The 15,547-nt window shown below is 40.6% G+C and overlaps 1 protein-coding gene across 3 annotated transcripts in view; it reads right to left on the bottom strand.

Annotated features, from left to right (window-relative positions):
- Positions 1-15,547, bottom strand: part of LOC117991265 (collagenase-like) — a 44,061-nt gene that overhangs the window by 2,129 nt on the left and 26,385 nt on the right. Inside the window, exons 1-2 of one of the 3 annotated variants that reach the window (XM_034978840.2) lie at positions 1,157-1,472; positions 455-722 (exon numbers count right to left, since the gene is read on the bottom strand). In XM_034978840.2, coding sequence (XP_034834731.1) covers positions 455-722; positions 1,157-1,354 — 466 coding nt within the window. In that variant the 5' untranslated portion in view covers positions 1,355-1,472. Of the gene's footprint in view, positions 1-454; positions 723-1,156; positions 1,473-5,616; positions 7,166-15,547 lie in introns of those variants that run through there. The other 2 variants (XM_069504928.1, XM_034978805.2) reach the window with 2 other exon arrangements.

The raw sequence follows: 15,547 nt of genomic DNA on the forward strand, positions 1-15,547 counted from the left end.
TATTGACAAAAAAAACAAAATACTCAGCTACAAAAAAAATGGTGTCTGCATAAGAGGCAAACTAGAAACTGTAAGTAATAAGCTTGCGATCCTACGCTCCGCCTCAGGAAAGTCCAAAAGTAGTTTTTGGGAAAACCTTTTATAACAAATGATTGCCGTATTGAGGAAGCCCCGCAAATAGAAGCTAGTTTCACAAATTGTCAAGTATAAAACAGGAGATGAAAACAAGTTGTTTGCTGTTATATTTATTTAGTTCATTATAATAAACATTAACTTCGTTATCAGTGCCCTCAAAGGCTGGAACACCACCAACTTCTGAACTCCGGGCTGCTTCTGAGAATTTTCCGACAGAAAAACTTAAACCTTGTGGGCAGACCTGCTAAAACTAGTTTTGATTTCATCCGCAATATTAACCACTATACCTACGAACGGGATAATAAAAAGTTGTACTCACTGGTAAAAACAACATGGGGCATCACGATTATAGCAATATCGTTGTGTAAAGTGAGCATGTTATAGTTGGCGTGCGTGGCCACCGAGCTGGTGCTGACGCGGGTGCCGCCGGAGTAGAGCAGGGTAGAGCCCAGCACGACGAGAAATTCCCGAGCCTGGGTGACGCCGTGCCTCCAGCAGTGAGCAGCAGTCACCGCTCTGGTGTTAGACAGGAGAGATGAGCCACAGACTGACTGTCTGCCGTCTGTCAATGCAATCAGTAGACCACCCTAAAAAGAAAGCAACAAGAATTGGTAAAGAGTCAGAAACTCAGATTGCACAGTTGATGATTGACGAATGTTCGATACCAAGCGCAGCGTTGATGATTGACGAATGTTTTTATCGGTCTTTTATTCGATGCCAAGCGCAACGATGAAAGATCTTCTACTAGGTGACCAGACGATATCAAACGAATTGCAGAGAGCTGCTGCTGAGACGGCTTTGAAATCGGTATGTAACTTGCCAGCGCGACAGGAGTGGAGAAGGCGGGTAGAGGCGAGGAATGCAACGGGTCGTCGTGTATTTTGCATGGATTTTTTGGATGGATTTTCAGGATTAAAGACCTGGAGGGTGACCTAGGCTATTATTATCCCGGAAAATCATAGAGTGCCCACGGGATGCTCGGGACAAAGTCGCGGGCATCAGCTAGTAAATTAAAACTTACCAAATGAGGTTGTGATCCAAGTTGGCCTGGCTGACCACCAACAATTCTGGAGCCGTCGAAGTCAATCGACTGTTCCATCATCCAGATACGCTTGGCCGCCGGGATTCCGAACTCCTCATGGTAGTCTTGGAAGATTGGTGACTCCACCTCTGCCGCAACCGCTGCCACCACGCCGAGGATAACGACCAGGAGTTGCATTGTAGGTGATACAGTGGTCTGGTAGTGGTACCGAGTTTCTGTCTCTCCAGTTTATATATTATTTAACATTATGCCTTATCTACTTAATCAGTTATATTTTAATCAAATCACTGTCTCAAAATCTGGCAAAACAATTTTGTTGTTTTCGAAGGACTATGATACCTACAAGTAGATATTAGGTCACTGCAATGCTCGTACACGTAATTATACAGGGTGTTTAATTATCTTTTGTAATTTTAAGTACATGCTAAATATTATGATCCTAGGTGGCGCTATCCACTTTGCACTTACACAATTTTCCAGTTGTTTACCAGGCTGAAACTAGATGGCGCTACCTACCATGTAATTCACGCTATCTTACTATGCTGTGTAGGATATAAGACAAATTACGTTGGTCTTGAAATACAATACGGTTTAGCATGTGAACTGTGAAGTGTTTTAATTGAACACAGGTTGTATGTAACCAGAACGCTAGCAAAAATTTTGCGTTATTGTTATAACTTATTCTTATACTTACCTAAACACAATCAATAACCGGTTGCCCTTGCCTCATTTTGTTTTGTAGTTTTAGTGATTTAGTATTTTTCAAACCCGCAGACCGCAGTGTATACTACTGTATAGCGTGCAAAACTCGGGTCAACGCCCCACCTACCCTACGACGCAACATTGACTCTAAAGTGATCGACTTATGCAACGTTCATTGACCTCTAGCGTCAGTCAGTTGTTTTATTTGCAATATATCGTGAACTTTTACAAAATATAGGATTTTTTAAATATTATTTTGCGTTTTTTTTTGTGGTACATCATATCAGTAGTTTCAGCTGTCTTCGTTTTTGCCAGCGTTCGTTACACCCTGTTCTTTAATCCATTGACATTTATAATAATATGTATAATACATCGATGATAATAATGATCAATGATAATATAAGTGGGTAAAAGCAAAACCACCCGAAAAATAAACCTGATGGTTAATGCGATATAGGTACGACGAGCGACGTACAATGCGACAAGGCTATTTTCTGTCTGATTCGCACTTGGCTGGTTTTTAGGGTTCCGTACCTCAAAAGGAAAAAAGTTACCCTTATAGGATCACTTTTTGTCTGTCTGTCGGTCTGTCAAGAAACCTACGGGGTACTTCCTATTGACCTAGAATCATGTTTGGCAGGTAGGTAGGTCTTACAGCAGACATTCGGGGATGAATCTGAAAACCGTGACTTTGTGGTTACATCACACAAAAAAAATTAAATTGTGGTCATGAACTAATAATTAGTATTTTGAATTTTCGTAATTGATTGAATTTTGAATTTTCGAAATTGAAGTAAGATATCAAGTGGGGTACTATCATAATATGAAAGGTCTTCACCTGTGCATTCTAAAACAGATTTTTATTTATTTTTATGCATCATAGTTTTTGAATTATCGACATTTTTTTGACATTTTGCAAATGTCGAAAAAATACGACTGTAGTGCGTAACTCTCGTTGCGCGAGCCTGACTCGCACTTGGCCGGTTTTTTAACGTGGACTAAGTCGCCGGCAATATAGCTTGTATCCAATATATCAATAGGTATTGGTATAGGTACCTTGATTTCTTAGTAAACGATAATCTTTTGATACCTACTTAGGTATTAGCCCAATCAGTAATTAAAATAAGTCTATGTACCTAATCGCCTAATAATCACGATGTGGGAAAAACGTGGAAAAACACCAATATTTTTGTCACGTGTTGATAGGCCAATTTGAATCCAGCTGTACATACCTACACAACTAGACAGCATAATGATAATCTAAATATAAAACCGGCCAAGTGACAATAAATCAAAAACTATGATTCATAAAAATAAATAAAAATCTGTTTTAGAATCCACAGGTGAAGCCCTTTCATATGATACCCCACTTGATATAGTTATCTTAATTTGATAATTGAAAATACTAATTATTAGTTTATGACCACAATTTAATTTTTTTTGTGTGATGTAACCACAAATTCACGGTTTTTCATTTTTCCCCTAATGTCTGCTATAAGGCCTACCTACCAGCCAAATTTCATGATTCTAGGTCAACCGGAAGTACCGTGTAAGTTTCTTGACAGACCGACAGACAACAAAGTGATCCTATAAGGGTTCCGTTTTTCCTTTTGAGATACGGAACCCTAATAAAACGAAAAGGTGACTGACTGGCTGACTGACTGATCTATCAACGGACAGCTCAAACTACTGGACGGATCAGGTTGAAATTTGTCATGCAGATAGCTATTATGACGTAGGGTACATCCGCTAAGAAAGGATTTTTGAAAATTCAACCCCTAAGGAGGTAAAAAAGGGGCTCTCTCTCTATTATGTAAGTTTTTAAAATGGATTTCCAGCAGGGGAAACTTAGGTATGATTATTTATATAATTTGTATATTATCTTGTGGGAGACTTCGGCCGTGGCTGGCTACCACCCAAATTGTCAGACGAGCTGCCAAGCGACAGCGTTCCGATAAGATGTCGCGTAGAATAAAACTGCACACAGATATTGCTCGCACCTTAGATTGCATCTCTATGAATAGCTGTTTCATAGCCTCATAGGTAGACTTCGTCGGCGTCTCGGCACCCCGAATGCCTACTTTAGGTAAAGTTTACTTGACTGCATTTTGCAAAACGCCTTCTCTTAATTTCATAGCAATTGCGTATTTCAATCACATTAAAATGACCTTTTTGCTAACCTAGCTTCTGTAATTAATTATACATGCAATCTAACTCAAAAATAAGCTTTGACGTAGACCCCCAATAAAAGAAAATTTTCAGAGAAGTGCCCTGTAAGAACCTACTGCATTGAAACTACTGGATTTCAACTGGCAATAATTACCACGAAATACATGTGTGAGTGGAGGTTTACTTTCAATACCTACTTCATTCATTCTTGAACCAAATACTTACCTTACCTTCAGTGGCGTGCAGGTCATAGAGGCATAAATGCACTGCTTACCCTAGTTGTAATGGCTCAACGCATATTTTTCATTATGACCTGCCAGTAAAAAGGTTCCTACCTGACTAATGCATACCGTGGCTTCAAACACTGTGCACGCCACTGCTTACCTTTTACCTACTTACAGCTACAAAAAATGTAGATCGACCTTTAGAAAGAGATAGCGGTTTTGTAGAGAAAATAAAATATCTACTTACTAGCGACCCGCCCCGGCTTCGCATGGGTGCAACGTAGATTACTAATGTGGTGTACCTAATACATACATTGTTTTCGTGTAACTTTGACCATTTAGGCGGCGCACGCCTCGGAAACTCTCAAATGAGAGGATTTTTTCTGACCTAATTCACATTATTTCAATTACCCTAGGGATCTCTAATTTTTTGAGAATTAAACTATACCTTATTATACTATATAATTCCTCTTGAATCACTCTATCTATTGGTGAAACCCGCATTAAAATCTGTTGCGTAGTTTAAAAGATCTACGCGTTCATACATACATACATACATAGACGCGGGAAGCGACTTTATTTTATACTATGTAGAGATTAGCCATAAGTAGGTATTTTATTTATCACTTCGACTACCAAGTTAGAGTGAGCCACGAACCATAGTGTGGTGTGACCTCTCGCTCTGACTTGGTAGTCAAAGTGGGATAGTGATAAGTAGGTATTTACTATAATTGCTTCAAGTAGGTTGGTTGGAACTTGGAAGTAAAATCTCAACTTCTACTTCATGAAGACGCCATAATACGCAATTGCTCTGATACTAACAAAAGGCGCTTTGCTAAATACTATCGCAAATGTTTAAAAAATCGGTCAAGTGCGAGTTGGATTCGCACAGGAAGGATTCGTACCATCGTAAAAGAAAACTCTTTTAATTTTTTTTTTAAATTTTCATGGTGGCAATTTTGTTTTGTTATGGCGGCACTAAAAATAAAAATATATAGGTACATACACATTCTATGAAAATTTCAAGTTTCTACCTATTGTGGTTTACGAGATACAGCCTACTGATTGACAGTCATACGGACGGACGGACGGACGGGCAGCTAAGTCTTAGTAGTTAGTCCTGTTAGCACTCTTCGGGCACGGCACCCTAAAAACTACCTAGTATAGTATTTAGAACTGTACGTTGATATGCCAGTCAGTCAGTTACTCCTTTTGTACACTTAATAATATTATGTAAGATCATAGTACTTACTGACCTCCTACTAAACCTGTACCTTACATTATAACTTATATGGTTAGAGATACCCATGTGAGGAACAGGAGTTTAAAATAAAAATATTTTTATATGAAATTCAACAGTATAATTATTAAAATTTAAATGTACAATATTTACACATTTACAACTATTAGATACGAGAGCGCCTTCACAGAAGGCATTATATTTAGGCACTTAATCTTAACTCATTAGTCTTTGAGACGTAGTACACAAAACTCAGATACATAGTTCATAAGGACACATTAATCATACTCTGGATACGTGGAGAGGTCTCTTGTAATAGGGATGGTGAGGTCTGAGTAAGGGAGGGGCACAACAAGGAGCCTTGCGCGGCGGACAGAGGGCCTTGCGCCACACTATGGCGGACTTCTTCGACCACGCCCACGCTCCTGCGGCGATACCACAAGACAGCCACAAACACATCGACACACCTAGCGACCCCGCTCTCTCCTCAATCCTCCCTACTTCCAAAGCAGCTAGCAACGCCAAGTCTGTCTGCGCTTCTCTATTCCTAGCCTCAATCACACGAGCGCCAGTCGCCAACGCCGCTAAAAACAAGTAGAGTAAACCCCCTGCGGCCGCTCGAGCGGCTAATCTCCCGACCCTCTTCGCTCCTCTCGGATCCAGCGCACGCCGCACTCTCATTATACCAGGACACGCGCCGATAGCTAACGCGATTGAAGTTATGAGGAGAGCACCTCGCGGGACGCCTATCAGCGCTGCAGCCGCTGCATCAGATACACCACAAGTCCCAGTCAACTCGTCAGCAGTCACTCGTCTAAGCGCTAAAGCTGCTGCAGTCCACGCGCCGGCCCAGCCCCAAGCCACAGCGTGGAGATACGCCGCCGCACGCTCCAAAGCTTCAGTGGACCATTCGCTCGCCGCCGTCAGATACCAGGCTACACACGCGTTAGCAAACCACGCATCAGCGGCTAACGTGAAGTAATAGGTCAGGGAGAAGAACGCGACGCAAGCCGGTGTCGCTAATCCGTCTACGGCTAAAGTGCTTTCTGATGTGCATGAAACTGTCTTCGCTCCCAACCAGCCTCGTGTGACGTGCGCCAGGGCGACTACAGCATGGCACGCAGCCATCCATACGACTGGTCTCTCCGGATATCGGTATCTTGAAGGTTCAGCACAGAAGGTTATTAGTGCGAATAAGGTGGATAGTAAGGAGAACCAGGCGAGCGTGATCATCCAGATTTCGGCTGTTTTTTTGCTTGTTTGGGTGTATCGCGCGTGTTGGCTGCAAGCAGGCCAGCACTCTCCGGTCGGAGAACGGGTGTGGGCCGGTGGACAGCCGGACTCTCTTAGCTCCTGTTCCTGGAAGGGCCAGGGGGGAAGCGGGTGAGGCTCAGGATCTTCGATCGCGTTGGGTGGTCGCATACACAGTCTTTTGTCTGGACGAAGAGGGAATGCAGAACAGTCCAGCTGGATACTATTTGGTAGATCTTTGATCTCTTTCTTGCAGTCGTCGACGACCTTCTCGCAGAGCGCTCGGCAGGCGCTGACGGAGCCCGACACCTGCTCGGAGCACAGCGGGGCGAAGGCCGAGCACAGGAGGAAGCGAGCGTGCACCGAGCATTCGCTTGTGAGGATACCCGCGAACGCAGTCATCTGGAATGAAAGAAAACATCATATTAATATTGAAATGCAATCAAAAGATTTCACTCGATCATCGATGCATACATTTTAGTTTTAGAGAAGTTTCCCTAGCGCGCTCCCTAGCACTTATCCAAACATATATTTGGTGTGATTTGGTTCTCACTTGAATATTAACCAATCTCCAAAACCAACCAACTGAATGTTGATACGTTCTAGAAACAAATGTGTGTTTGTGGTTTTCCAGCTTTCTGTAGAATTGTGTCGTTTCAAAGTTGCACGGCCTCAAAGATTTATTGCGGCCGCATTACTTTTTTTACGGAAATCTCGCAAACCATAGAAAAATTGATTGATCATGATGATGATTTAAAGACAATTGATGATTATGTACACCATCAGCACTACTCGTGTGCCATTAGTACAAAGGAAAATAAGTACATAGGTAGGCACACCGAATGGGTATAATAAAATCTATTCCAAGTTTCAAGTCCACTTGGCACTCAAATATCAAATGTTTATCAAAGCAAATAAATAATGCAGCCGAGTACCGGGAATCCGACATCTCAATGGATTAGTTACTTAGAGTAAACAAACAACGCTAAAGAGCTTTGAATTCTACGTAGTCTTTAAGTACAGATTTTAAAGTTCATGTTCAATACAACAAAGTTATGTGATCCAAAGACATTTAAAACGAGTCTTAAAGAGAGTTTTTAATTGGGAAAACCAACAGCTTAAATTATATAAAAGGAAAAGGTGACTGACTGACTGATCTATCAACGCACAGCTCAAACTACTGGACGGATCGGGCTGACGTAGGCGTCCGCAAAGTAAAGATTTTTGAAAATTCAACACCTAAGGCGGTGAAATAGGAGTTAGAAATTTGTGTAGTCCACGCGGACGAAGTCGCGAGAATAAGCTAGTAATTCATATAATACCTACAAGTCAAGAGTAAACTCATCATTGATTTGTTAAAGTTGCCCAACTTACAACTTAACAAAAAAGCCCCCATAAATAGAAATGGGTATAACCATATAACATATAAGAATATAGGTAGGACCAGTGGCGTGCACAGTGTTCGAAGCCAGGGTAGGCATTAGTTAGGTAGGAACCTGTTTACATGCAGGTCATAATGAAAAATATGCATTGAGCTTATTACAACTGGGGTAAGCAGTGCATTTGTGCCTCTATGACCTGCACGCCACTGGGTAGGACCTATCGAATTCTCCAGTGAATAGGTGTTATTATATTATAAGATCGCATATTTCTAAAATTACGCTATACCTATTATTAGTCAACAGAACTTAGTTACATTGTAACTGACAGGAATACAGACTAAAAGTATTGTTAACATTTTTACAAAGCTTAACAAAAATACTTTTTGAGCGGAAATAAAAAATTGTAGAGTTGAGATGCTCCCCTTTACGAAAATATTTTAAAGTGGTGCCGACATACTAAACCTTTTTGGAAGGCAAACACGCGTGTTTGTACACAATTGTTGGCTCAAACGAAGCTTTTTGGTACAAAAAAAGTTTTAAAAAAATGTTTTAGTTCGCAGTACAACAAATCTATAGAAGAATAAAATTGTGCCCGGATAAAGTTGTTTACACATCCCTTATCCGGAACTTTCAATAAAGGCGGATTTGGAGGAATAAGCTTAGCCATTTTAATGTATTGTAGTTTGAACTTGAAGTGGTATTTTAGTAGGTACTTACTAGGTATACATTACAAACGTTGAATGGTGGTAGATAAATAATAAAAAATTATCCGCAGAAACGCAAAAATGTGAGCACGACGGAGAATTTTCTTAAAAAAGTCGTTCCTATCAATCGATCGACATATCCCGTGGCCGTCTTCATGACCAGGCTTGACCAGATCACATATTGGTAGTATACTGTTACCTCCTCTAAGTTTAGACTACCTAGATTGGTTTTGTTGTCAGTTTTGCTCTTGTTTTTCCAGGCACTCCTTTGACTGACGGAAAACCTATCAACTATTGGGATGATTCATGTCTGCCTGACCAGTCTTGATTTGTCCCATCATCACAGTACCTCAGTACCCTTATTATAAATGCGAAAGTGTGTTTGTTTGTTGGTTTATTGGTTTGTTAGTTTGTCCTTCAATCACGTCGCAACGGTGCACCGGATTGACGTAATTTTTTGCATGGGTACAGATAATTAAAATCTTTACTATAAATATTAATATTTATAGTAAAGATTTTATTCTGGAAAACCAAAGAGTTCCCACGGGATTTTTAATCGGACATCAGCTAGTTCATTCATAAATTGACTTGCCTGATGCAAAACCTACAATAGCCTTGGACGCGCAGGTCACTTTTCTCAATCGCAGTCATGTGATTGGAACTTGGAAGCCTGGTAATGGTACCCGTGCAAATCTAAAACGAGTCCTTTCCCTCGAAAAGGTTCTTCAACCGCGCATTAGTCCCAGCCAGCCTCGCAAAAACACAACTACTTCGTCCTTGCCTTTGTTTGAAGCAGTCGCGAGCTTTTTAGGGTTCCGTACTCGCAGGTGGCAACCTGTGCACACACAATACCCTATTAAAAATAATAATTAAATCTTCGCTGTCCGTCCGTCCACCCGTCTGTCTGTCAGCGGGTTGTATCTCGTGAACCATAATTAAAGTTAAAACTTTCACAGAATATGTATTCCTATTGCCAACAACAAATAATAAACCACCGAACCAGTGGTAAATTATACTAGTTGTCGATTCAAAAGCACTTGTAAAAGTTTACTTGAATAAAAATCTATTCTATTCTAAAAATTTCAAAATAGCCGCTATGAAAATTATATAAAACTAAAAGTGTAATGTCTTGTGCGATGGCACGGAACTAACTGAACCCTTTATTGTGTGAGTCCAACTCGCACTTGACCGATTTTTTGCAGGTCCCCGCCAATGCCGCGAGCCGTGCTTTGTGAAGCTTTAAATGAATTGACGTAACTGGTAGCCATTTGAAATTTGGAACCAGTTTTCGTCTCATTTTTATTTGGCTAAAATCTTGATTTTGATGTGGCATTAGAGATTTTGAGTCAGGCAGTATAGACGTCTTCAGATGACCCTCAAGAACAAATAACTACCTATACTATAACTAACTAACTAACTAACTACCTATAGGTAGTATCTATGTCCAGCCAGCCAGCCAGCGATCATGCGCACGTGGTCCGCGTCCCATCCTCCGCCTCGTCCACTGTGCCCTCTGCTAGTCAGAGAGACACGCGGAGAATCGGGTCGAGATGGTAATCGAGGTGGGGACTCCCCGCACATCCGCACGGCGCACAGCCCCCGCTCTCACCAGATGCGAGATAGCGCGGGTGACGTACGGGTGTGCGGGGCGTCCTCCCGCCTCATACCCCGATTGCCATGTCGACCTGTCGCGTACTATAGTTTTGAATGCCCTTCTTACCAAGAAGAACCAGCACATTAAAATAATTTTGATGCAATTTATACGAGATTAGCTTATGTTTGCGACTACACAAATTTCAAACCCCTATTTCACCCCATTATAGGTTGAATTTTCAAAAATCTTTTTTTAGCGGATGCCTACGTCATAATAGCTTTCTGCATGCCCAGCCCGATCCGTCCAGTATTTTGAGCTGTGATTTGATAGATCAGTCAGTCAGTCAGTCAGTCACCTTTTCCTTTTATATATTTAGATTAAAACACACATTTATATGTATAGACACTAGACAGTTAATTTAGTGGGCATATTATGTCTTGCCACTCACGGCCCAACCTTAAGTTTTAACAAAGGCCGGGGGACGACAAAAAATTAATTACCGGCGGCATCCGAAAATAGCCGAGTACTCCCGTCCGACGCCGACAAACGAGTGGCTTTGATGTCTCAAACAGCTGAGCATTTCAAAATAAACAGACAACTTTCTGTTGCAATGAGCCGTGGAAGAGTTAAAGAGGGTTATGCCACTTTTTCTTGTGGAACATAATTTTTCGTCGATCCGTGAACGTTAGGTACTGTTCTTTAAGGCCTTTGTGCACTCATCTGTGATTTGATCCTGAGTGACATAGGCTAACCCTACGAAAATTGTAATAAGCTACCCGTGCGAAGTCGGGCGGGTCGCTAACTCGCTAGTTATCAATAAAACTTATTCTTTTATCATCTTAGTCATTATCCAGTCTAACTTCATTAAGGACGTTTGTGTACTCATCCGTGATTTTACGGATCCGTGAAAAAAATACGAATCAAATGTAGGTACGTACTTATTTGTATGACTGTCACTTCGAAGAATCATGGATACGAGCCGAATACATATGAGTGCACAAACACCCTTATAGTGAACAGGAAAGTTAGACTGGATAATGACTAAGATGATAAAATAACAAGTTTTATTGATAACTAGCGTTTTATTGATAGGTAGCTTATTACAATTTTCGAAGAGTTAGCCTAGGTATGTCACTCAGGAATAATGTAGCTTTCTACTGGTAAAAGAATTTTCAAAATCAGTTCTGTAGTTCCAGAGATTATCCCCCTTGCAAAGTTCACTTCTTTATATTATTAATACCGACGTTATTAACCGTTACTGATGTAGGTACGCACAGTTAACGTTAACTTGAAAATAATAAACTATAAATTATGTGATGTCGCTCTATCCAGTTAATCAAAAGAAAATCTTCTTTTGCTTCAATACAGTTACCTAATCTTCACACGTCAATTGAATTATTTACGAAGTCCTCCGGCGGCGGGCTTTTATCGCCCTATCGCTAAAGCAACAAACAAAAAACTGCACGTCAGGTCGTCACACTGAATGCGCGAGTATGTGTGTACAACTCGTCATACAGGTACTATAAGTACGTCACACCGCACACCATAGCGCGCTTCACACTTCATTTATGTTGTTAGCACTTCGTAATATCAGGCCGGGCAGCGGGCTCACTAGTTCATGTAACCCGAGGAGCAGACTCGCCCCTTCGAAGGCGTCCGCGTTAAGTCTTATTTGAGAGTGATACGAGTTAAGAGTATATGTGTCAGAAAGAAAGGTGTTTATTAAATTCTAGGCCGCAGTTTTGTGCGAGGTGAACTACACTCGATTACGTCATAGTACGAATGCTATTTTATTTATACATTGCTTTGTGGAATGTAGCTTTTGAACCTGTAGTACCTATTAAGTATTCAATTCCTTGTATTACAAGTTAACATCTTCTAGGAGCCGGTTGGACGCGTCATCGACGCGCGTTGTATGTGTTTGTAGGCTTTATTTCACATGTCTATTTCCGAAGTACTCGGTCGGCGGCCTTTGATCGTCCTATCAGCCCTTTGAAGTTGCGCCTCGCTTCACACCAGTGCTCACAAGTCGCACTTATCTGAGACTTCAAGGAGACTTCCTTTGCAGCTATTAAACTATAAATACCTAAGAAATGTCAGTGGTTGATATCTCTATATATATAAAAGGAAAAGGTGACTGACTGACTGACTGACTGATCTATCAACGCACAGCCCAAACTACAGGACGGATCGGGCTGAATTTTGGTATGCAGAGCTACTCGTATTATTACGTAGTAGACGTAGGCATTCGCTAAGAAAGAATTTTTGAAAATTCAACCAATAAGGGGGTGAAATAGGGGTTTGAAATTTGTGTAGTCCACGCGGACGAAGTCGCGAACATAAGTTAGTTCTAATAGAAGAACAATAAAATTAAGTATATGAATCGAATCTTCTTTTTCAATAAGTAATCACTCAATTTGCAATGGAAAACAAAATTAAACAAAACTAATGAATTAATCAGTCCTATTTTAATAATTATCATTCTTTAATTATTATTTATTATATATATACTTATTATATATATTAATTCTTTACTTACCAATAGCGCTATTGGTTCGATAACTGGAGACAAAGTTATTTTTTACTTTATAGTGGTTTTTAAAGTCGGTTTTATTAATTTTTTTTTATACTTAGTAAAATTACACTGATTACATAAATTCCACTCGCTGTTCCACTATCCTCGACAGGTGTCCACTTTCACTGTTATATCATTTCATTACCTACAACAAGGCTTGTAATTGATCATGTAATCATATCTGCTACGTTTTGTCTACATGCATGTCTTAGATAAGGAATTAATGAGAATAGTAAATAGTAGGTATTAATGAGTGATTATTGAAATGAAGATTCGATTCATATAATTTTATTGTTCTTCTATTAGAACTAACTTATGTTCGCGACTTCGTCCGCGTGGACTACACAAATTTCAAACCCCTATTTCACCCCCTTATGGGTTGAATTTTCAAGAATCCTTTCTTAGCGGATGCCTACGTCATAATACGAGTAGCTCTGCATGCCAAATTTCAGCTCGATCTGTCCTGTAGTTTGGGCTGTGCGTTGATAGATCAGTCAGTCAGTCCACTTTTCCTTTTATATATTTAGATTCAAAGATGTTTTAAGGTAAGTAATAAAAAGGTCTTGTTTTACTTTGTTGTGTTATACTAAAACTTAAAAAAACGGCCAAGTGCGAGTCAGGCTCGCGCAATGAGGGTTCCGTACTACAGTCGTATTTTTTCGACATTTTGCACGATAATTAAAAAACTATGATGCATAAAAATAAATAAAAATCTGTTTTAGAATGTACAGGTGAAGACCTTTCATATGATACCCCACTTGATATAGTCACTCACTTCGAAAGTTTAAAATACTAATTATTAGTTCATAACCACAATTTAGTTTTTTTTTGTATTATCTAATGTGTTTACGGCGTTGAGGGCGGCGCGAAACCGGGACAACTAACTTATTGACCGTCCCGGTCTGGGACCTACCCGGACCGGGACACAGCGCTTCAGACCGGGACTTGTCCCGGTTTAACGGGACGTATGGCGGCAGCCCTAGCCTACGTATATTTAGTGGTATTTAGGCTTTAAATAAGGTAGGTAGGTACGTGGTAGGAAACACGGTATTTATTTGATGTAGTTTTCTGCGTAACTTCTAAGAGCGCAAAAAGTAGATTACATCATTGTTTACAAATCATGGCATGGGAAACCGTATTCCGTCGGCGTAGAGTGAGCTACTCTGTGTACGTCACTAATTCCCATAAACAAAATTAAACAGTCAAATCCTTATACACGTAGTAAGTATAGTTACACTGGTTAATGGTAACACTACGCTATAAACTAATTCTAGTATAATACAAAGAAGTTCTTGTAGTAGCTAGTTTATGTTGTAAATTCTAATCCTTCTATAAACAGCGGGAGAGTTATGGCGCATTACTAGCTGAATTAGACTACCCGAGATAAAAATATAGACTAACCCAGCCTAACTAAGAAAAGATAACAAAAAAATATGTTTTTTCTTGGGTATGAAATATGAATCTTGCCGTGTAGAAACCAAAGGGTTTAATAAAAACTGCCATACCCCTTCCAGGTTAGCCCGCTATCATCTTAGACTGCATCATCACTTACCACCAGGTGAGATTGCAGTCAAGGGCTAACTTGTATCTGAATAAAAAAATAAAAAAAAGAATGAAATAGGAATTCAGTGGTAAATAACAACCTATTTTTACTGTAAAACTATGAATCAGAATATTATTTACTAGCTTATGCTCGCGATTTCGTCCGCGTGGACTACACAAATTTCAAACCCCTATTTTACCCTCTTACAACCGTTACGCACTCATCCGATCCGAGTCCGTTAAAATACCTACGTTCCTTTTTGTTTTGTACGGGAACGAAAAAGAACGGTATACTTATTTCTAACTCTATTTACAGGACGCGACAAGTCAAAATGGCAATCGGGGTACGCCCCGCACAGCCCCCCGCTAACCCGGTGTGGGATAGCGTGGGTGACATGCGGGTGTGCGGGGCGTCCCCCTGCCTCATACCCCGATTGCTATCTCGACCTGTCGCGGACTATACAGGCCCGTACCGGTTTGTATAACAAAATGGATGGCGTCGCGTCGAGGTCGGCGGATTGTTTACGCGGTACAGTTCTTTGATGTCTAGCCGTAATTAGGGTTGTCGATCTGACTTGATTAGAAATAAAGCCTTGGTCAGACACAACGAGGGATGATAGCGAGTTGAACGATGTCTCCAACGAATTTTGGAACGGGGCTCACACTGCAGAGCGCGCAGAAGTCACGAACCTGCCGTTTCATGTGACCTGCTTTATTGGTCAAGTGGCTAGCGTATTCGGTTAAATATTGAGGTCATGGGCAGTTTTGTGAGCCAAAAAAGTTATTGGTGTTTTCAGGTCAAGGAATTCTCAGTAGCTGCCCAGGGCTGTGAACTTGGCAGTGTCACCGTTAAACTGTTGGTCTTACGTACTAAATGCCTGTGGTTGCGTCGTAATGTCGTCAACATTCTATCGAACTATAGGAAGACGGAGAGTATATCTGTGTATGCGAATACAATAGAGCACTATAACTTTTTTTTAATAAAGA

Source organism: Maniola hyperantus, chromosome 19, assembly GCF_902806685.2.
Source record: "Maniola hyperantus chromosome 19, iAphHyp1.2, whole genome shotgun sequence".
Classification (NCBI taxonomy): Eukaryota; Metazoa; Arthropoda; class Insecta; order Lepidoptera; family Nymphalidae; genus Maniola; species Maniola hyperantus.